The sequence below is a fragment of the Tachysurus vachellii genome, chromosome 13 (assembly GCF_030014155.1).
Source record: "Tachysurus vachellii isolate PV-2020 chromosome 13, HZAU_Pvac_v1, whole genome shotgun sequence".
Classification (NCBI taxonomy): domain Eukaryota; kingdom Metazoa; phylum Chordata; class Actinopteri; order Siluriformes; family Bagridae; genus Tachysurus; species Tachysurus vachellii.
In genome coordinates, this window is record NC_083472.1 from 13,850,848 (window position 1) to 13,874,839 (window position 23,992).

Here is a 23,992-nt window from a genome sequence, read left to right on the forward strand (position 1 = left end):
TTCTACCATACAAGTTCCAGTGAATGAGATGTTACCATGAGATTTTCTCTATGCTCATTTGAATAGCACTACTGCCTGAGTATCTGTTATGAACAAAGGCCAATGTGAGAAGTGATGTATTTTTATTTCTTTTATGGTGCTTGATGACAGCTAGCACATTATGTGATTCTATATCTCCAATCTGGAAATAATTTCATCTTAATACATTTCACTGCACTGGAGGATTAAGTTACCTACCTGATGCAGACTAATTTGCTTGCTCAAATAAATTAATAAACTTTGTCAATATGAAATATGAAATGTGAATCCTGTAAGCGAAATGAACAAGCAAAAAAACATTTAATTATATTCTATTATAGTTTGTAATTTCTCTCTAACTATGGTAGGAGTGTTAAATCGAGTAATTGCCATTAATACTGATTGGTCATGAGAAAGTAAGGTATCTGGAGATGATATTTTTGTGAAAGTGAAAGCAGGAAGATTTGCCTGTTTTTTAATGACTGCTCATTAATGACTGCTAAGATCAATTAAAATAAGCACAGTTTAAATCAGATCTCAGATAGTTACAGCTTAGAGCTTGATTAGATTTCAGAGAAAGCAGATTCAATATTTAAAGAGAGATTCTGAGTGGTGCCATATTTAGCAAGTCTATCAGTGCCAAATTGTGGAAAAGTAGGCATGCTGTCTAGTTTTGAATAATGAGCAGTCATTAGTCTAGGTGGAAACATTTTTTTTTGTTCAGAGAGAGTTGAACACATGGCATTATTGCCTCTGTTCTTTATTTGGAAGCGAACAAAGGCTGTGTTATGTGCACATGACTGCTTTGTACAGCCAGCCTAGATAGAGCATAGAGGGGTGAGAAGGATGGAACCTAGCATGACAAAAAAAAAAACAATAATGGAAAGAGAAAGAGAAGTTAAAGAAAAAGAAAACCACAGCAAAGATAGTTATAAAAGAAGTGAATGCAAAGACAGATGAAAAAATCGGCGAGATGAAAAAAATCAGATGAAAAATCTTATACATTAGAGTATAATGTAAAAGGTGCAGAGAAGAGAGAGACAAAACTACTGAAAAAATGTAAAAGAGATAGGAGCACATATGTTTGTGGTGGGGAGGGTGTGTTAGCTTGTTTTATTACTGTTTGCTTAACGTGTTTTAAATTTGAACTATGTGGCCACTGTATATGTGCAGATCAGTGTAAGTGGCCTCCAAAGCAGGCCGAGCAGACACCTTCATCCTGTGAGACTCAGTCCTTGACTTGTAGCAGAATTCCACCAGTGCTACCAGCATTGCCAGACCCAGGCCCCCGATTAGAATGTAAAAAACGCCGGCCACATTACTGAGACTCAATGCGCTTGTCTTGTCCTACAGGAGGAAACAGAGTGACGTTTTATTTGTATATACATATAATGTATATATACACACAAACATACAATACACTTACAAACACAAACCATAATCAAATTTTATTTTTATTGTAAATGAATGAGGAGACATACAGCAATGCGTTTCACAAGTGATGTTTTAAGAATATGTTATATAGCTTTAATTATTGTCTTCTTATTTTGGTGCTTAGCACTACAGTATATCATGTCAAATGAATATTTGGCTATGCTGGATACCAGTGATGGTTAGTACACCATCTGAAATGGTCTGAAATGAGGTCTGGTTTTATGTAAATGGTGAAACTAAGTTGTAACTGAATATCATTAGGGTGATTATTATTAGGAGCAATAAAAACATAATAGGATTTCTGTCTAACAGCCATCTTTCAATCAAGAGGGAAAAGGGAATTAGTTCCTTTGTGGCTTGATTAATATAATAATAGGAAGCTGGGTGTGCCATCAAGGGGTGTGGTGATATATCTGATCAACGACTTTAAAAATGTATTTCACTTTTCTATATGAACTATACAGAATTTAGTCCACTAGGCCTGTATTGACAGCGCGTTAGTGATACAGTGGCATTCATGCTGACAGGTAAGAATTAGATCATTATTTTTGTTTACTTCTTTCATTTAATCTACAGAAAAAAAACATAAGAAAGTAAAAGAAATGTGTAGAAGTTAATACAAAATTCACTACTTGTGCAGTGCAAAAAGAACTTCTGAATGCAGGTTTATTATGTGCTGCTAATTAAAACCTAACACAATTAGCATAAATCTGTGGAAAAGCAAGCATAAATGTGCTCCCTGAGGCTACTGCATTAGGTTTATGAATCTCATCATTTATAAGCTCATGATTTAAGCATCACTTTAAAGCCCATAAAAAACAAATGGAGTTAATCTTAGCCTGCACAGCAAAGTCTCATTCACCATTTAAAAAAAAAAGATTGCTGTTGTTTTTGTAGATTTTTTTTTAACACTGAGTGTGTAGCTTCTGGTGTTTGTGAAATACATTTTTCACATTGGGGCTGACCTTGGAATCACCTCCTCCGCTGCCGCACTCGCCCTTGTCGTACCACCATTTGTTTTTCAATTTGTCCAGCAGGCCCTGCTCGTTCAGTTTTAACACTGCCAAGTTTACACGGTTTCTTGAAACAATATGACAAAATTGTGGTCAGAGACAGTTTCAGGTAGTCATCACCCACTGTTCAGTAAGGTTTTAACATGTTAATTAATGAAATATGGATTACAATATAGTTGATAGTGATGTCTTGTGAAAGATGAGATATAGAAATTGAACTTATTAGTGTAGCCAGAAAATAGGTCCAAAATATGGTGATCTGGATAACTAATTAACATTTGTTAAATACATTCCTATGGTTTGGTTAAGCTCAGATATAAAGTATTAGTTCTAGGTCAAATATTGTAGCTTAATATGATATCTGTAATGCACATTATACCATTAAATGGAAAATAAAAGCCTTTCTTCAAACAAGTCTTCAATATGTATGTTGTGCACATTTCAAAGGCACAGACTGACATAGCACAGTGTATAGTAAGGTGGTCAGCAATGCAAACAAACATGCACTATGACTATGTCTGTAGGAAGTGATTAAGTAAAACAGAACAGACGAGAAATGAGAAAAACAAATTTCACTACATGTCATACCGTGTATGTTTATGTGACAAATAAAATTTGAATTTAAATTTTAATTTGCTTTAAGTGAGATGATTGTATTGACTGGGTGTAGTGTCACAAGGAGCTGTTTGATACGGATAAATGGGCAGAGACACATCAGTCAGTTGGAGTTAGTTTACCTCTTTTTTAGCCCAGTGTACAATACTGAAACAATACTAAACAATACTATATACATTCAATTGAGTTATGTTGTTAATGCATAACTGCTTAATTATACACAGCATAGGTTGGTACAATTCTAGTGAGTACAATTTTTATTTTGTCTTCAATAAATAGAAAGGTGTGTTACAAATTACAGTCCAGAAATGTTACATAGAAATAGTTACTTCATGCAACGTTCTACTCAAACATATACACTATATGTTGGGATAGGTCAAAATAACAACATATTATATTTACATAATGAGATATTAATCCAAAATACTGAAATGATATCTTCAAATAACCATTAAATCAAAATAATGTGTCAAAATTGACTTATTGTCAAAACACTTGTTGCTCCTGTGTCCTGCTGCTTAAGTGCACATTTTGTAATCCCAGTTATAATTTTTCACCTTTACAGTCAAGTGTTTATGATTTAAGGTAGTGGTCTAGATGCTATTGAAAACCCCCATCTTGGACACCACTACTCAAAAGAATTAACAACCTTAAAGGTAATACATAAAATACATGTAACTAATTAACATAAACCGAATTTTAGTGCCTAGAATATTTACTTAAATATTTATGTACCTTTTGGAATTACGTCACCAACTTGAATGTATACTAGTAAAACAGTAGTTACACATCTTTATGCATTCAATTTAAGATCTAAATAGTTCAACCAAAAATAATCTTATCAGAGTTTATCGGAGAAAAACAAAGGTCTGCTAGAGTGAACCTCACACAACCTTTAGTTCAGATTAAATGGCCCTAAAAGGAGCATACTAAATGTCTCTCCATCCATCATAGCACTATGTGGAGGCAGACAAGTGCATATTCATTTAGAGACTCTGTACTTCTTGCTGAAGCAGTGACGACTGTCAAATAATGAATTAATTTTACTTCTGCATGGCGTGTTGAACACAGGAATTTGTTTTACATCCTGTAGCCAATGTCATTTCTTCTCTTGTCTCTCACTCCATGTTCTATAAGGTGACCTAAATATAACAGTACAATTGCTAAGAGGTCATTCCCCCAAGGAGCTTTTCTTATTAGACGGAGGTAGAGTTTATTGAAGTTATTTTAGCAGCTCTAAATTGCCCTTCTGAGCCCCTTTTGCACTGAAGTGGATATAATATCAGATTTGCAGTAGCGTCTTGGTGGCATGAGGTCATGCTACAAAATGGATGACATTAAGACATTGATGTTATTATAGCGTGCAAATATACAGTATACTGTGTTAATATTTTACTAGCTTCCTTCCAGAAAATCTAACCCAGGCTGTGGCAACGAGAGCATGGAATCCTGCTCTATTAAAAAAATTAATTTCACTTCAATAAGAATTTATGAAGGAAAAACTATTGATAATCACTAAATCTATGCCAACTGTGAGCTTGGACTGATTGATGCAGGTTTAGTCGTGTTGATTGCCAGGGTGCCAAAGTGCTTTCTGAACAGTATGCCACCCTTTCTTATGCAAGCACTTGAGATAAATTCTCAAAAACCTTAGCTCTTTGTGAGAGTTGCATGCGTTCTGGGATGATTCATGCATGCGCACACACACATACAGTACATACCACACACACACACACACAAACCCACACACATCTACCATCCACCCACACAAGCCACTGTGCTGCATGGTGATGGAAGCTCCATGTGGCAGTCTCATAAGGTATAAAAGAAAAAGGGAAATAATTTTGCCACTTGGATGCTATCATATAAATAGCTAAGAACATTCACATGAACAACTAAAAAGCCAAAAGTATCTTTACAGATAATTTGTGGAAGACTTGCACACAGTCTTTGCACACATTTGAAGACAGTATCCATATGCATTTGGTAGCAAAACATGTTTTAATAACTAATTTTCTTAATTCTTTTAAGAAAGGCTATTAATTTATTATTATAAATTGGTGAGAAGACAGTTTTAGGTCTCTCTCTCTCTCTCTCTTTCTTTCTTTCTCTCTCACACACACGCACACACACACACACACACACAGCAAAGCAAAACTCAGTGTACATGTACCAATCCTTTGTTCTGTGTTCCTACTTTCTGGTTTCCAGAAAACAACTGTAGCAGAAACAATCCAAACGCAGAGAACCGTTCTCTGCAATTGGATTGTTTCTGCTACAGTTGTTTGCTGATTGCCTGACCTCTCACTGTTTACTGTTTACACCCTCTGATTCATGTTCTAGATTTGTTTGCCAGTGCCTTTTATATTAAATGTGCAACTGCTCCTCCTTCATGACATATAGACAAAGTACATTTACAATCTAATTTACAATCCACAAAATGCAGTGATCTAAATCAAACGAGTCATTGTGTTATTATTGTATTAGTACTACTACTAATCATGGACTAACTGAAGAAAGGCCTTACCTGCCTTTTGCCTTATCTTACTACAATACTATTACTGCTAGTACATGTACATTTACATTTATGGTATTTGGCCTTATGCCCTTACCTAATGTGGCTTACAGAAGTGTCTCTTATCAATGAATACATCAATTCTAATTCACTAGGTCATGGACTAAGTCTACACACTTTGCATGCAAGATGAGATGGTGCTGTGCTTTACCTGAGTGGTGATCCTTTTGGTGTAGCAACACCATAACCCTTAGAGTCCAAATTCCCGCCCACCTTCATGGTATCACAGGGTTTACGCTGTTCAATATATTCATTCATGGTGGACTCCAGCAGATAGGCATACTTTCCTTTAGACTTCCTAACTTTAATCACTCCTTCGTCAGTGGTTTTCACAAACACAGCTGGGGCTGACTTCATATATGACCACATCTTTTCAAACACAGCGATCTTCGACCTCTGCAGAAAAAAATAGTGTGACTAAGAAGGATTTTCACATTATAAGATTATATTAGGTGGACAGGGTTTAAAATGGAAACTTAATATTAACAGTAGTCAGTTAAATTCTCATATTATTTATATATTAATGTAAAGCATAAAAACATAAAGGACCATAAATAACAAAGCATATTGTTTTACAATAGACAATGAACTAAACATTTTAGGAGAGATGATTCATTGTTATCACAAAGCTATTACTTCTTTCAGGGTTCATTTGCTGAACCATATGAATTGCAATGAAATTCATTTCCTTACCCTAAAGAACTCTTTGGTTGAGCCAGCATCGAGTGTACCATAAGCAATCTCAGTCTGCTTGGCCAAGTCTTCAGCACTCTCGATAGGGGAGACCATCCTCTCCACAGTGAGGAAGGCCGCCAGGTTAGCTGTGTAGGAAGAAATGATGATGAGGGTGAAGAACCACCAGACACCACCCACGATCCGGCCCGAGAGAGATCTACAAATGAATCAGGAACAACACAAATATGCTTTTCTTAATTAAACCTTATATGAAAATGTAACTTGTCAGGATGCATAACTCATCATGAGCCAATGTATTTTTACTTTTTTTTTTTTTTTTTGAATTGCTTAAAGGTCATGCAGTCATGAGACTCAACACAACCTTTATAAGAATTATAAAGGGCCATATTATTTTTAATTATAATATAAATATATAATCTTTATAATATTTTATAATATTTTATTTTTATTTTCATTATAGTGTCACTATTGTACTAATATAAGTTTAGTTTACATATGTAGAGGTGGCAAGGCATTTGTTTTCTATAGCCTCTCCCCTGAAGAAAATTCACTCTGGTCAAGATAATTACAGAAATAATTACTAAAAATTACTAAAAATAATATAAAGAGGACTCATAAATGACTCATAAAATAATTTATGATGTAAATAAATAATAATAGTTAAACATATTATCTTAGTTACATAATTAATTTAATGTTTTAATATTTACATTATAAAATTCAATGAAAACAATACTGTACATATAACAATATCAATATCAGTGTGTTGGCACCTTTCAGTGTGACTGGAGTGAAATCTTTAAAGGATTAGAATCTTATAATGTAATTTTCTCCCTTTTCGTTCATATAATCAGACTTTAATCAGACGGACAGGTCTAGTTAATCATGAAAATTCAAATCTGTGGTCATGCAGCAGACAAAAAGGCTAAAAATGTCTGCTTGATACACTATTTCAAATAATACTCTAGAATAATCTAGAAAGCTGGATATGAATTTAACTCATTTTTACAAGATGCCTACTCAACCATGTGCACTAATTAGCATTTACATAACTTTTGTAATTTTCTTTTACAGTTTTTTTGCAAAGTTCTATTCAAATGTACTTCAAATGTTCTAGTAGTATAATTCAATATTAAACTTTTAATATTATTTGGAAAATAAGACCCACTTATTATAGCAGACACACCCTTAATTTCATGCTGACATTTGGACTGTAATGATTTATAGTTCTAGTTAGCAGCAATGAGTATGATGTCTGATGTAATTTTTCTAGCAGCAAGCTATCAATTTACACTTTCTGTATTCTGAATCAAATAATCTGCTGTATCTGTCCTGAGCCAAGAACAATAGCACATATATGTGTATGTCTATGTGTGTTGCATGCCCCTCTCTGCAGAGTAACAGCACTGTACAGCTACAGAGGATGCATTTTTCTAATGAAAACAATACTGTTGCACATGGCCACATTTATTATGAGCTTGAAATGGAAAATCACTGTCAACATTCAAAATATTAAACACCAATTTAAGGACACAATTAAAGTTAGGACATGTTTTGGATTATTATTGATTACATGGCTGGATAAGAAAGTGACCACAAGTGAAAGCATTATGTGTTGAGTATCTGTCAAGGCATTTCTCCACACAATAAGGCAATTCAATGTGCATAGTAAGGTCCATCCTGGCTATCAGGGAGGTGAAGTATTTATGGTCACTTCCTAAAAACCAAGGATATGTGCTGTATGTTGGAAGGCATTCAGGCCATCACATACTACAAAACTACGTTATTTGTCTGTGATAAAAATCTTTGCTCCTGGCTCCCACTGAATGATTTCTATGCAAGATGTGAAGCACAGAACAACATGCGGGCAGAAAAGATGACCCCAATACCCACAGACCAAGTACTTTGTCTGCAGTAGAAATCAGTGTCCAGAGTTAACCATTGAAAAGCTGCTGGTCCTTCCAATGCACCTGGCCAGGTGCTTAGGGGTGTCATCACAGACATTTTAATCTTAAAGGGCCAAGCAGTTGTCCCTGTGTGCTTAAAAGATGACTACAGCCATACCTGTGCAAAATAAAGAATCTTTATCCTACCCGAATGACTACCCATTGGCCCATTGTACTCACCTATCATCATAAAGTGCAGTCATGAGTGGCCAGTAATATAACATATAAAGAGCAGTCTTCCCAATACACTGGACCCATTTCAGTACGCCTACTGTCCTAACTATTTAACAGAGGCTGCCATATCTTCCAACGTCCATCTTTCTCTGACTCAGCTGGACAAAAAATCTAATTATGTAAGGATTCTGTTCATTGTTCAGCATTCAACACAAACATTCTACAAAAACTGAAAAGCTGAACCTGCTAGGCATTGACTAGAACTTTTTTCTAAGGACCCCAGTCCAACAGGATCAGCACCACCACATGCACTACCACAGCATTGATAACTGGTTCTCTTTATTGCATTAAGCTCAGTCCACTGATGTTTACCCTGCTGACTCATAACTGTGCTGCATTTTACAGTTCACACATAATATCATCACACTTAACTACAGTGACATTGCAGTTGTGGGCCTCATCAGCAACACTGATGAGTCAGTATACAGGGAGGAGATGAATCATCTCACAATATTGTATAGAGACAACAATCAATCACTTAGAGAGAATAATGTTGACTTCAGGATGACCGAGTAGACCACTCATCACTGCACATCATTGGAACAAATATGGTGAGAATAAAAAAGCTCACACATGACAGAGGACTCCTGGAATATCAACCCCATCTAACTAGCCAGGAAGACACAGCAGTGCCTTTACTTCCTCTGGAGGCTACACGGCTACATTTCTTTTTGTTATACTACACAACATTATTGTTCTATGCATTCATTGTCATGCATATTTATTTTTCTATGTGTATTGTTCAGTGCACTAATTTCTGCACTATTCTCACAATGTTGTTTATTTGCACTTTATGTAGCCTTTTATTTTGTGTTCCTATGTTGCACCATGGTACTGTAGAAACAACATTTTGCCAAACAAAGCATAGTGTTGAACAGCCTTCTTACATCTGTTCTGTTTATGATTATTGTCACAGTTAAGTAATGTTAACTGTGCCTTACTAAGAGTGGTAAAAAAATTTGTGCAATAATTCTGCTCTATAATAAATAGAATATGTCACAGTTGATTTTCCTAAATAATTCCAGCCATCTTTTACAATTCTTAGTTGTTAAATTGTATGAGATTATCTGAATACTAGCACAAACACTCCGCACAACCAAGTACATTCTGAACTTAAGACTCTGAAGGTGGCCGGATAAATAGAAACATCTCTCAGACACTAGGGGCCATAATTAGAGTGTGTATAAAATGGGTTCATAAATAATTTCAGTATTTATGCAAGTAAAGTTATTTTTATTCAGAGAGATTATGCACATGCTAAATCAAGTTTCTGGTCAACTTAGCAATAGGAGCTAAGTCTCTGTGTGTCTCCTCGGTGCTGCACTCACATCCACTCTGCCACCATCCCCCTTAATACAGGTGTACCACAGGGATGTGTGCTGAGCCCATTCCTCTATTCCTGCTTCACTCACAACAACAGGCCTGTGCATGGATCTAATTCCATAATCACCAACAGAGATGAGACAGAATACATGGAAAAGATGCAGCATTTGGCCGCATGGTGTGCTTACGACAACAACCTGCTCCTTACACCAGCAAAACAAAGAAGCACATCAAACACATCCTGTCATGGACCACCAACACCTCCAGCCTGGTCAAGAAAGCACACCAGTGCCTGTTCTTCCGAACAACACTGAAGAAACATCACCTGTCTTCAGAGATCCTGTAAACTGCGTCAAAGTCTGGAATGGGAACTGCACAGCTGTAGACCGCAAGGCACTGCAGCGGGTGGTGAAAACCACCCAGCGCATCACAGGAACTCTACTTCCAGCTATTGAGGACGTCCGAAGGAAACTGTCTGTCTGCATCAAGTTAAATACTCACACTGTATAAGAAGTTTCTTGAGGAACATGTGAAACCATCTGTCAAAAACTTAAAGTTGAAGCAAAACCTTGGACCTTACAACATGACAAAAACATACCATTAACTCCAACAAGGTCTGACTGAAAAGTAAAAAACTGGAGAATTCGTGAATGGCCAAGTCAAAGCCCAGATCTAAATCCTATTGAGATCCTGTGGGGTGGTTTGATACAGACTGTGCATGCAAGAAACCCCTCGAACATCACACAGATGAAAGAATTCTTCATTGAGGAGAGGGGGAAACTTTCTCCCAGTCGATGTCAGAAACTGGTAGATGGCGACAAGAAACGTCTCACTGAATGTTATTTCAGCCAAAAGGGGAAAACTAGCTCTTAGGACACAGGGTGTTCTAACATTTTCTTCAGTCATTACTCATTTTTGTTGATTTATTTGTTGATTTTTTTTTGTTGCTTACATGCAATTATATCACTTTCTAAATTCTGATTCACAAATATGGGGATGAGAACAGCTTTCAAAGGGACAAAAAAAGTGAAATGCAATGTAGGAAAACACATTTTATGTTTCCGTGGACAACGGCAATTAGGCTGCCAATCAAAAAAATCTTTTTCAATCAGACCTGTGGCAGAGATCCGTAATCTAATCCCATGACACCCATGTCACTTGAACACACATATGAGAACAACTTAAAAATACAGAGGGGATACTGCAGCTGCTGTGTCTACTCTCTGCTGGAGCCTGTATTAGGTGATGTGTAACAGCATGAAGCAGGCTTCATTTAGACCCAGGCAACAGTTATTTGTAAATGAGAAATTCTACTTCTATGCTAGGTCCATTTTCCACTCAATAAGCCACCACTGCTACTTTATCATTCCTTTCCTAGCCCTTTATGTAACTGATTTGTTCCACACAGACCATTTTTCATGCTGTTGTGAAGTTTGGCTGCTTTTCTGAGACACACATTTTTTGAAGACAGCATTAAAAAGAAAAACTAGCAGGAATATAATTATCAACATTCTACGTACTATATAAATATAACTAAAACTAACGAAATACTCTCTTTGTTGTGTGTTGTTTGTAGATTTATGGGATGGGAATGCTATGCTCTCTCATAATACTGTACTTCTAATTTGATGTAATGTTTTACTTATTAGTGAAAAACAGCACTGAAAAAGTAACAAGCCATGCTCAACCTATGTTTGTCTGAAAAATTCATGCTGTTCAGAGAATCAGCATTTACAACAAAGGTTTAGTACTTCTTAAAGGCACCTGCCTTACAACATACTGTCTGCTAACAAAATATTGAAGAGGATAACTAGTAATATTACAATCAACTGTACTTGGAGAACTGACAATTTTCCTTTTTAACTTATTAACAGTTTGTGTAGTTTTGGTTTTCTGCTCATCACAGTTGTGAAGAGTGATCATTTGCTTAATGCTTCCTCGAAACCAATCTAGCCATTTTCATTAGGTATTTACAGCCACAACCGTCACTCTATTCTCTGCAAACTCTACATTCTGTTGTGTGTGAAATTCTTAGGAAATAACCCATATCTGAAAATACTCAAACCATGTACAAACAACCAATACCACAGTTAAATATCACTGTTTAGATATCCGCTTGAATGTGCAGGTGTACAGGTGTTCCTAAAAAAGTAGACTGTGAGTAGATATTAATTCAGTCAGAAGTCAGACATCAAGTCAGAATCTAGTGTAATATAATAATTAATGTAAGAGATCCACTAAATATTTTCTATTACAATTATAAATAAGAATGTTCAAATCTGAGAGTGCGGAATATTTGATTTAATGAACTCTGATTCTAAATGAGTGTGTACATGGTCAACTGTTGTAATATGCACAAGAACAAAGAGAATGGACAGTTATTGAGTGAGCGTCTATACAAGTGCAATAAACTGATGTTTTCTCAGGCGCAATAGAGATGGCTAAGAGCAGCAGACACAAAATGAATGAGTTGACTTTTTGCCCTGAAAGGTAGATTTTGACTTAAAATAAAAATATGTGGTACTTAAATGAATCCCATCTTTAGCCAATCCTGGTGTGTTCTACAAGGTAATTTGTCCGATTATGCTTTGCCATATGTGGTCTACAAACAAATCCATTATGCAAATGTAACTCTGGGATATATAGATTCCCATAGTGAAGTTAAATAAATGCTTATTTTTCTACACTGTTGCAGACACTGTTCTAGATCTTTGAAATGTGAAAATACAAAAATATTTTTTGCATATTGATATAATATAAAAGAATGCTTTTAAAATGTATATTTATTTAATTGTTTATTTTACTATTTTAATTTACATAATGCAAAGAGAATAAAAATTTAAATCAAATCATTATTTGGTGTGACTGCCCTTTGGCTTCAAACCAGCATAAACACTTGCACACTTTGTACAAACTCAGTGATTTTGTAGGATCAGTGTCAGGTGCATGATTAACCAATTTAACCAAGTAGGTGCTAATGATCATCAATTTCATATCTAGGTTGAAACACAGTCATTAAATGACATGGAAAAAGCTGTGTAGAATTCTTAAATCTGGGTGAGGAACAGACAACTCTGCTAATAAGGTGAGGATGTGGAAGACAGTTTCATTGTTTTGCTGTGCTCAGTTTCAAGATTGAGAACAGCAACAAGACACAAGGTAGTTATAGTGCATTATCAACGCCTCTCCCAGACAAGGATTTCAAAGCAGACTGGACTTTCAAGATGTGCTGTTCAAGCTACTTTGAAGAAGCACAAGGAAACTGCCAATGTTGAGGACCGCAGATGCAGTCATCAGCCAAGGAATCTTAATGCAGCAGGTGAAAAACACATCATGATTACTTACCTTCAACATTGAAAGATGTCCAGCAGTGCCATCAGCAAAGAACTGGCAGGACTAGTGGGACCAGGTTCACCCATCTACTGTCTGGAGAAGTCTTTGCAGAAGTGGTCTTTGTGAAGGAAATGGGCAAAAAAAAAGGAGAAAAAAAGTGACTCTATGCACAAAACATGAAAACAAAACAAAATTGCAGAAAGTGCTCTGGAATGATAAGCCAAAATTTGAAATATTTGGCTGTAACAGGAGGCAGGTTGTTTGGCAAAGGGCTGGAGAGCAGTACAATAATGTGTCTGTAGGTAACAGTGAAGCATGGTGGAGGTTCCTTGCAAGTTTGGGACTGCATTGAGTTGGAGATTTGGTCAGGATTAATGGCGTCCTCAGTGGTGAGAAATCCAGTTAGATACTTATCCATACAATATCATCAGGCAGGCCTCTGATTGGCCCCAAATTTATTTTGCTATACCTAACACTGAATATCTTGTGATGATAAAAGTAAAATTTTTATTCTTCAATTTATCCCAAGGACAACTTAAGGGCAACTTGTTCAATCAACTATATCTTTATATGTAACATCATATGGCAGATGTCTGAATTAATATGAAGCATTATACTGAATAATATACTGAAACAGAAATGATCACTTTTAGTATATAGATCATAATCAAATCACAGAAACAATTTTATGTCAATCCATGCCAATCAATGACAAATCCATTAATCTCCCCGCTGTATTTTCACCTAATGCTTAAGTGACTCTAATACACATTTTCATATATTGGTATTGCCTGCATCATCACACAGTGTATCTCTAATACCCAAGGACCAAATTTATGACCAGATATTGGTCAATACCCTAAAAAAGGTTAAAGGCTATAACTAAGAATCACTGATATGCAACATATAAAAGCTTGTAATTTGTTCACACACACACACACACACACACACACACACACACACACACACACACCACATTTTAGCAATTAGTTTCTCCCAAAAGACAAACACTTGCTTAATGCACTGAAGTTGAAAATAATTCCAACCTCATACATCCCATTTCCATTGTAAATTAAATGCAGCATTCATCCCTTTATACAGTTCAATAAAACCTAAACAACTTTTTCCATACACTCTCACACACAGTAGGGCTGGTAATCGTACTCAGTCAGCAGTGCTCCCACACTGTGCCAATCCAGAGGAAATACCTGTGTCTTCCTGTGTTGCCATGGCAGCAGCAGTGCTGATCAGCAGTGAAGAGTGGGTTTTGGCCTGAGCTTCTCTCAACCACTATAAACTACAGAAAACCAAATGTTGGCTCTACCTGTTGTGGTCTATACTCAGCAGTGTTGTGTCACTGTATTGTTGATATGCCACACATGTGAATCCTTAACTCAGGACTTATATACACTCTCCTTAGTATGCTACCAAGAGAACTAGCTATACTTGACTGCTGCTACAGTAATGCAATTTTTTGATATAGTGATTTTGTTAATTGCTCACAATATGTGTATGGTTTTAGTTCAGATTTAATTAATTAACTAATTAATTAATTAATTAATGTTTTATTCACAAATTTATTCTCTTATCTATTAATAGTAATAGTATACTATAATAATAGTGTATTTTATTTATATGCAGAAAACTTAAAGTATATTGTTTATTGTTTTTAAGTATATTTCTCTGTCTGCCTTTGATTAAAGTCACACTTTTATAAAAGAGCTCACTTTAAACATAAGAGCTCAAAAGGATAATCCTTTCAGGACCATGAAGAGGTCCCAAGAAGGAACTTTTGGCACAAAAAAAGTGAGAAACCAGGGGATGCCTCTCAACAAGAAGGGAAGCAGAGCTATTGGAGCTCTGCCTGAAAAATGGGGCACAAATGCAGTCTGCTCTAATGGTTAATTTAAGAGACCACTGTAGTGTTGTCCAAGCTGACCAACATGTGGGAGACCTTCAGATGTGGGAGGAATTGTTTCAATGCTAGAAACACTGCCCAATTCTTCAGCCATTTTGTGTGCCCAAAGGCCAGGGGCTGGAAGGCCATTGAGAACTGCACCCCAGCCCTTAAAAGAGGTGTCTGTTGAGAGTGTTTTGCGACAGCAGCATGCCCAAAAAGATTTTAAGTTTGGAAACCAGGGTCTTCCACAAATGAAGAGTACAAAGCCACTCGTCATTTCCCTTAGGACCCTGGACAGGTGCTCCAGAGGGTCCTAAGATGCTAAAGAAAGATGAGGGTATCCCCAAAGGCCATGGGCCAGTTGGCCACGAAGGACCACAACACCAGCCCTTTTGGACAGCCACCACAGATAGGTGTCTGTCAAAGGGGTTTGTGATTGCAGCTTGTGCCAAGGGTAAAACCCAAGGTCAGAAACCAGGATCTTTTCCACAAAACAAGGGTACAAAGAGAGTTAGACTGCAGGTTGTTCAGATGGTGAAAACCTCTGCTCTTGAGCCAGATCAGGAATAGTCCTGTGTGAAGTAAAACTAGTGGAATAATGTTGCTACCTTAAGACCCAACATGGTACTGGCTGTAGAATCTCTCAAGAAGGAAAAATTTTATATGGCCCCTTTGCCCAAGAGAGACTGAAGTTCCTGTTTTAGAAAAGGAACCTATTCTGTGAATACTAAAGTGGATAATATGCTTTTGATCCATGCAGGACAAGAGGCGAACTGAATTCTGTAACCTTTCTTTATAGTGTTTAGAACCCATTGAGATACATTTGCCAGTAAATTTAAAAAAATCTGTTATTGCACATGTTTAAAATGCTTTGTTATTGTTTATTATTGCAGGGAAACAGTAATAACGGTGTGTATTATGGTGACTGGTTCACTGGGAGCAGCTTTGATTGTAAAGTCTAATAGCAGAAGGGAGAAAGGACCGTCTGTATCGCTCCTTTAGACACTTAGGATGTAACAGTCTGTCACTGAAGGAGCTGCTCAGAGCTGAAACCATTTCATACAGGGGGTGAGAGTCATTCTCCAGCAATGATGATAGTTTTGCTACCATCCTCCTTTCTCCCACCTCCTGTACAGTGTCCAGAGGAATCTCCAGGTCTGATCTGGCCTTCCTGATCAGCTTGTCCAGTCTCTTTCTTTCTGCAGTAGAGATGCTGCTGCACCAGCATACCACACCATAGAATATGGCTGAGGCCACCACAGAGTCAAAAAAGGTCTTCAGTAGCTCTCCCTGCACTCCAAAAGACCTTAGTCTCCTCAGCAGAAAGAGTCTGCTCTGCCCTTTCTTGTAGTATTGCCTCAGTATTGTCTTTCCAGTCCAGTTTGCTGTTCAGATGAACACCCAGGTATTTGTAAGAGTCCACTCTCACAATGTCCTTTCCCTGAATGTTCACTGGTGGTAATAATGAATTTTGTTTGTGCCTACGGAAATCCACCACCAGTTCTTTGGTTTTCCCAGCATTTAACTGGAGGCAGCTCCATTGGCACCAGTCCACAAAGTTCTGGATCAGTCCTCTGTACTCCCAGTCATCATCATCCGTGATCAGACCGACAATGGCAGAGTCATCAGAGAACTTCTGTAGGTGACAGGTTGCTGAGCTGAACATGAAGTCTGCAGTGTAGATGGTGAAGAGGAACGGAGCCAGAACCGTTCCCTCCGGGGGTCCAGTGTTGCAGACAGCCATGACAGACTCACAATCACAAGTCCTCACATACTGTGGTCGGTCTGTGAGGTAGTCCAATATCCAAGTACACAGATGATGGTCCACTCCCATGTACACCGTCTTATCCCACAGGAGCACAGGTTGGATGGTGTTAAAAGCACTGGAGAAGTCAAAAAACATGACTCTCACTGTGCTCCCAGCCTTTTTCAGGTGCGAAATAGCCCGATTCAGGAGGTCCACTCCAATACCAGGTTGGTAGGCAAACTGAAGTGGATCCATTGATGGGCTCACCAGAGGTCGCAGATGAGTTAGCACTAGCCTCTCCAATGTCTTCATCAGATGCGAGGTCAGTGCTACTGGTCGGTAGTCCCCAAGGTCTTTTGGGCGCGACGTCTTTGGTACAGGCACCACACAGGATGTTTTCCATAGCTGTGGCACCTTCCCCAGCTTCAGGCTCAGGTCAAAAATGTACAGCAGTATGCCACACAGCTGGTCTGGTCTGGTCTTAAGGAGCCTGGAGCTGATGCCGTCTGGACTCGTAGCCTTCCTCGCTTTGATCTTCCTGAGCTCCATTCTCACCTGGGCTTCTGTAAGGGGCAGTGTGTATTGGTTGGAGTGGGAGCTGGAGGGAATTGGCAGGGAGGGGGAGTTAGGTGTGTTGTGTGTAGGCTGTGAGCTGATAGCAGTGCAGAGAGAGGTGGGGCTGGAGCAGATTGCTGTGGAAGCAGAGGAGGGGGGTTGTAGCAGATGGGACTGGATGGGGCAGGGGAGGGTGGCTGATCAAATCTGTTAAAGAATAGATTGAGATCATTCACCCACTTCTGGTCACCCTCAGCCTGAGAGCTGGGCTCCTTTTTGAGGACAAGTGATGGTTTTGAGCCCCTTCCACACACCACTGACACTGTTCTGCTGCAGCTGATCTTCCATCTTCCTCCTGTAGCATGCTTTTCCTTCCCTGATCTTCTTTCTCAGTTCTCTCTGGACAGTTTTCAGCTCTTCCTTGTTTCCTCATTTAAAAACCCTCTTCTTCTCTTTGAGGAGAGTCTTTATATCAGGGTTGATCCATGGTTTGTTGTTGGGAAAACACCGTACAGTCCTGGTAGGTATAGTATTCTTCACACAGAAGTTGATATAGTCAGTAATATGAAATCAAATCAAATCAAAATCAAATAAAATTTTATTTGTCACATACACGTACATACAGGGTACGATATGCAGTGAAATGCTTTATGCAACTGTCCGGTATAAGAATAATAAAACACACACACACACACACACACACACACACACACACACACACACACACACACACACACACACACACATATATATATATATATATATATATATATATATATATATATATATACGAACCAGTCAAAGGAAGTGATGCTACCCGTCAGGACGCTCTCAATGGTGCAGGTGTAGAAGGTCTTTAGCACCTGAGAGGGTAGTCTGAAGTCCCTCAAGTGTCTCAGATGGTACAGACGCTGCCGGGCCTTCTTCACCAGGGTTCTTCAGACAGGTCCTGTGTGATCTGAACACCTAGGTACCGGAAACTGTCCACTCTCTCTACTGGGGTCCCGTTGATGTTTAGAGGTTGGTATGACCGCTCCTGCTTTGTGCTGAAGTCCACTCCTTAGTCTTGCTGACATTCAGGAGAAGATTGTTCTCTTGGCACCATCTCTCCAGGTTTTTAGTTTCCTGTAGGTAGGCTGTCTCGTCGTTGTTGGAGATCAGGCCCACCACAACAGTGTTGTTAGCAAACTTGATGATGTTGGTGGAGTTGGAAGTGGCCACACAGTCATAAGTGTCTGAGAAGGGGGCTCAGAACACAACCCTGGGGGGCTCCAGTGCTGAGAGTGAGAGTGGATGATGTGTGTTTGCCCACCCGTGCAGCTTGTGGTCTGTCTGTCAGGAAGTTGGAGATCACTTAGAGGTGAGTTTGGAGGGAATTATGGTGTTAAACGCTGAACTGTAGTCCACAAACAGCATTTTCACATAATTCCCTTTTCTGGTGGCTCATCATGTTGTGGAGAAGATGAGCAATGGCGTCCTCAGTAGAGCGGTTCTGGCGGTACGCGAACTGTAGTGGATCAAGTGTGTCTGGTAGTGATGCAGTGATGAAGTCTCTGACAAGTCTCTCGAAGCACCTCATCACTACTGAGGTCAGAGCTACAGGGCGGTAGTCGTTGAGGCAGGCGGGCTGGGGTTTCTTCGGGACAGGAACAATGGTGGACTGCTTGAAGCATGAGGGGACAACAGACTGTTCCAGTGAGAGGTTGAATATCTCAGTGAACACCGGTGCTAGCTGGTCAGGCTTAGGCTTTCAGAACCCGACCTGTGATGCCATCTGGTCCTGCTGCCTTCCTGGTATTCACTCTCCTGAATGCCCTCCTCACGTCATGCTCTGAGATGGTGAAGGTGTTTACCTCTCCAGCTCTCTCAGCGTGCATGCTGTTTGTAAAGCTAGCGTCGCTAGCATGGTTAGCTGCAGCCTCGAAACGAGCGTAAAATGTGTTTAGCTCGTCTGCCAGAGAAGCGTCCGCATTCCCCATTCTAGAAGCAGGTGTTTTATAGTCCGTAATGTTCCTTAGTCCCTGCCACAGGCTGCTAGAGCCACCCTGTTGGAACTGTGAGTTTTGACTCTAGTTTCGTCCCGTAGCGCCGCTTGGCTTCCTTCACCACTCTGCGCACACTGTAAGATGCAGCCTTGTACTCCTCCATGTCCCCGGTTGCGAGCCCCGTGTTGTAGGCAGTGGAGCGCGATCTCAGAGCGTTGTGGATGCTTTTATCCACCCACAGCTTCTGGTTGGGAAACGTTCTGATGGTACGGTGGTTTTCTGCACCATATCATCAGCTAGTTTCCCTACGAATCCCACAACCGCTTCCGTAAACATGTTGACATCATCAGAGCTGCACCTGAACATGTCCCAGTCTGCGTCATCCAGAACGTCCTGCAGAGCGGCCACCGATTAGTCAGTCCAGCGCGCAACCTCCCTCTGAACTGGAGCTTCCTGTTTCAGCCTTTGTTTGTAAAAAGGTATGAGGAAGATGGCGGCAAGGTCCGATTTCCCAAACTGTGGACGTGACTGTGCCTTGTAGCTGTTTTTGAACGGTGTGTAGCAGTGGTCCAGTGTCATTTCGCCCCTGGTGGGGCACATGATGTGCTGCTGAAAGTTCGGTAGTGCGCGTTTGAGGTTGGCACTGTTAAAATCTCCCACCACAATGAGTGCAGCGTCCTGATGCTGTGTTTGGTGTAGCGTTAGTGTCTCATGTAAGTCCCATACTGCAGTGTCCGTGTCTGCTTGAGGTGGAATATAAACGGCACTGACTATGACCGAGCTGAATTCCCGAGGTAGATAGAAGGGCTGACATTTGATGGTCAATAGCTCCAGATTTGGTGTGCAGGAGCGTGTATGAGGAACGATGCTCGCGCTGTCGCACCAGTGGTTGTTCACCATCAGACACACTCCACCGCCTCTTGACTTCCCCGACTCCAGTGTTCTGTCCATGCGATGAACCGAGAAAAACTTGGCCGGCTGGATGGCGTGGTCCGGTACCGCTGGGTTCAGCCATGTCTCAGTGAAGCAGAGAAAGTTGCAGTCCCGAATGTCCCTCTGGAACTTGACCATTGCCCGGAGGTCATCGAGCTTGTTTTCCAGAGACTGGACGTTGGCTAACAGGATACTAGGTAAGGGAGCGCGGTGTGCGCGTCCCTTCAGCCTGTTCCTGACGCCGGCTCATTTCCCTTGTGGACGCCGTACTACAATCTGTTAGATTGTCAATATCCTTCCCATGAGGATTACACAATTTCTCCCACATAGTTATTTCAAAACAGACCTTCAGTGCCTCACTGGTATCATCAGACCATGTCCTCTCTGTGCGGGAGGCAGCTGGTTGCCTGCATAGAATGGGTTTGTACACAGGTTGGAGATAAACCAGGTTGTGATCCGATCTTCCCAAGGGGGAAGGGGTGCTGAAGTTTAAGCCTCCTTTGAGTTTGCATAAAATAAATCCAGTGTTTTATTGTCTCTGGTGTGGCACGAAACATATTGGGTGAATGTGGGCAGAGTGGAGGATGGAAGGGCATGATTGAAATCTCCAGAGATAATGAGAAGGGCATTTGGGCTTTGTGTTAACAGTCTGTTAACAACAGAATGCAGGACATCACATGCCGATTCACCGTCAGCAGAGGGGGGAATATACGCAGCTATCGCGATAACATGCGAGAATTCCCTGGGCAGATAGTACGGCCTCATGCTAACGGCTAACAGCTCAATGTCCTTACAGCAGATAGTGATGTGACCAGATTTACACCATCTATTATTCACAAAAACTGCCAGTCATCCTCCCTTCCTCTTACCGCTTTCCATCATTCTGTCCGCGCGCAGTAGTTGAAATCCATCCAGAGCCACGGAATTCCCTCTGATGCCGGGTAAGAGCCGCTAGCTCATCCATCTTGTTGGGTAAAGATCTCACATTTCCCATTACGATGGATGGGAGATTTGGTAATGTCTCCTTTTAGTGCGACACAGAGCCCCAACACGGTTCCCCTGTCTTCTCCTTCTTAGCTCACGGGGAATGGTTTCTCCGGTTTCTCCGGTTTCTCCTGTAGTAACATCACCGTGTTGCGGAACGCTAACAGCTGATCCCTGGTGTAAACAATAGGACCACGGCTGTGAACAGAGTTTCCAGATGCGACTGTAAACAAAGTCCAAAAAAGCAGGAAAATAGAGCAAACTTGGTGACTTTGTTGATGTCCATTGTGCAGTTTACAGTTACACACACATAAACTAAAAAAGAAAAGAACACAAAGTGCATGAACACTATAAAATAAATAAAAAGAGTACAAACTTAACGGGAGCTGCTGCAACAGGCTGCCACTTGGGCAGCGCCAGGATAACATTACTGTTAGGTTTATAGATTTTTAGAGATAACTTTCACATTTAGATTGTTATATTCTTACCACTGATTTTAATTTCTAGCTCTGTGTCTCAAAATGGTAGCACTATATACAGTACATATTGTACAGTCACACAATGAATGGAAATGAATGCTATTGCATTCAGTTTAAAAATGGAGTTAATCTGACACACTAAAACACATGTAGTTAATCGGTTGTTGCATTTTGGGATTCACACCTGTTCCTGAAAAGCTAAGAATATTTTTGCTTAAAGATGAGCTGATGATCAATGTTGTTGTTATTGATTTCACTCTACTCTTACACTTAAATAATTGCTATTTGTATTATGGTAAGAAACAATGATATAATGGTGGTCATTGTTACAAATGTAAAAAAAAAAAAACTACAAATAAAATTCAAATAATTTTCAGCATCCACATCAAGACAGGCACATTGCACTTGTGATTTTAGTCATGTTTCATTTGTTACAGAACATATTTGTATATATTATTCAAATAAAGTAAGACAGCAATTTGCTTTTGAGAAGTTCTTAAATTCAAGGGTGATAGAATCAGAATTGGATTATGCAATCTTGCTTATGGAAAATTTGAGGCCCACTAAGACAAAGATTATGTAGCATATACTGAATGCTATTGTAACCCCTTTTTCAGGGTTAATCTACAACATGTATAGAAATGGCGCAGCAGGAGCCTGGATTCTCAGCGGTGAAGTGGTGAACTGGCTGATCTCCCTGTACTTATGTAGAATTACTCTAAAGCCCGGAATTAGTATTTGTGGTGATTAACGAAGAAACTCCATTAACATCCAGTAGCGCGGTGCCTCCACTGGTGATTACTACACTTACTGATAGTGAGCAGTGCGTTATGTATGTCACCAGAACATGAAAATACAGTAACCGTACAATGTCCTAAACTTGGTGTGCGTGCGCGTGTATGCATTCGTGTGTGTAGGTGTGCGTGTGCGTGTGTGTGCGTGTGTGTGGGAATGAGTTGCCACTACACCCAGTTATAATAACATAGAAACAAATAAGAGTTTATTACTCATTTACTGCAATAATCAGACTGCAGCATCAATGTCAATGACTTCAATGACTTCAAATGAAATAAAAAAAAAAAGGGTCATGTAAAACAATGCCTTTGGATATCAAATAAACAACAAATGTAATAGTTGTTGTTGGGGCCCGTTGGTGCACGTTATAAAACTCACCAAGATGAACAGTTCAATAGCTATTTTTTGAGCTTATCACTCACTACTTTCCGATCCTCTGCTTCACAAAATGTCCGTCCTCACGGCCGAAGCGATGTCTCGTGGTATCCTTTAGCCCGCGAAACTCCAGCTCACCAAACGTGGCTCACAATCCGTGTTCAACGCGATGCGCGAACTCGTGTAGCTAACTCGGGTAGCTAAGTGTTATTAGCATAAGCTACCAGGTACGAAAACCATCCGCTGTTCACCGGTGAGACCTCGATGTTAACGACCGGCACCCCTCAGTTTTTTTTTTAGAGTCAATAAAAAATATTAGAACTCCTTTTCGTTGTCAAACAATTCACTTTTTTTATATGGTTTCTTTTCCAGCTCGCCCCTCGTGCGCACTTCCTCAAAACAAAAAAAAATCTCTCCCCTTCCCGGGCTTCCTTCGTTCTCTCCCGCCCCCCTGCATTCATTGGCAGATGCATCCAATTGACTCAAACAACAAACTTGATTGGATGATGCACACAGTCCCACATCATATCAGATGTTCAAAACTGCAAAGCATTCATGTACATTAAAGCAACTGCAGCAAATAAACATGCAGGGCAACAAAATTGACACAGTTCAATGCTGTCATCCATACCCCTACTTTACAGGTGCTTACACTATGAAAAAATTACAACAACATAAATAAACAAGAATAAAGCAATAAATGCTAAATGTGAAACATTAAGAAGAGAAAATTCATTGCTAATTTTACCAGAATGCAAGGTTTATTTAGAATCCCTAGCTAATATATGCCATACTGAAAATGTAATATATGCCCCCTCTGTGCTCTCACCCATCCATCCTGTGACATTGGCATGAATAAGGTAATGTACTTGGTCAAGAATGTTTATTCTTTTTCCCTTTCTTCTATCATTTAATGATTTCTTTTGATCAACTGAAGACTGGAGCCCATATGGCCTATATGGTTTATAGATACGATTAGAATAATAATAAGAAAAAATTGTTCCCGAATTATTAATTGACTAAGTGAGACAGTGTGGCAAAATACATAATAC

The 23,992-nt window shown here is 39.4% G+C and overlaps 1 protein-coding gene across 1 annotated transcript in view; it reads right to left on the reverse strand.

Annotated features, from left to right (window-relative positions):
• The window catches only part of gria1a (glutamate receptor, ionotropic, AMPA 1a), an 88,473-nt gene that overhangs the window by 3,937 nt on the left and 60,544 nt on the right, over nt 1-23,992 (reverse strand). The window contains exons 12-15 of the mRNA XM_060885345.1: nt 6,349-6,547; nt 5,807-6,051; nt 2,418-2,532; nt 1,231-1,365 (exon numbers count right to left, since the gene is read on the reverse strand). Coding sequence (XP_060741328.1) covers nt 1,231-1,365; nt 2,418-2,532; nt 5,807-6,051; nt 6,349-6,547 — 694 coding nt within the window. The remainder of the gene's footprint in view (nt 1-1,230; nt 1,366-2,417; nt 2,533-5,806; nt 6,052-6,348; nt 6,548-23,992) is intronic.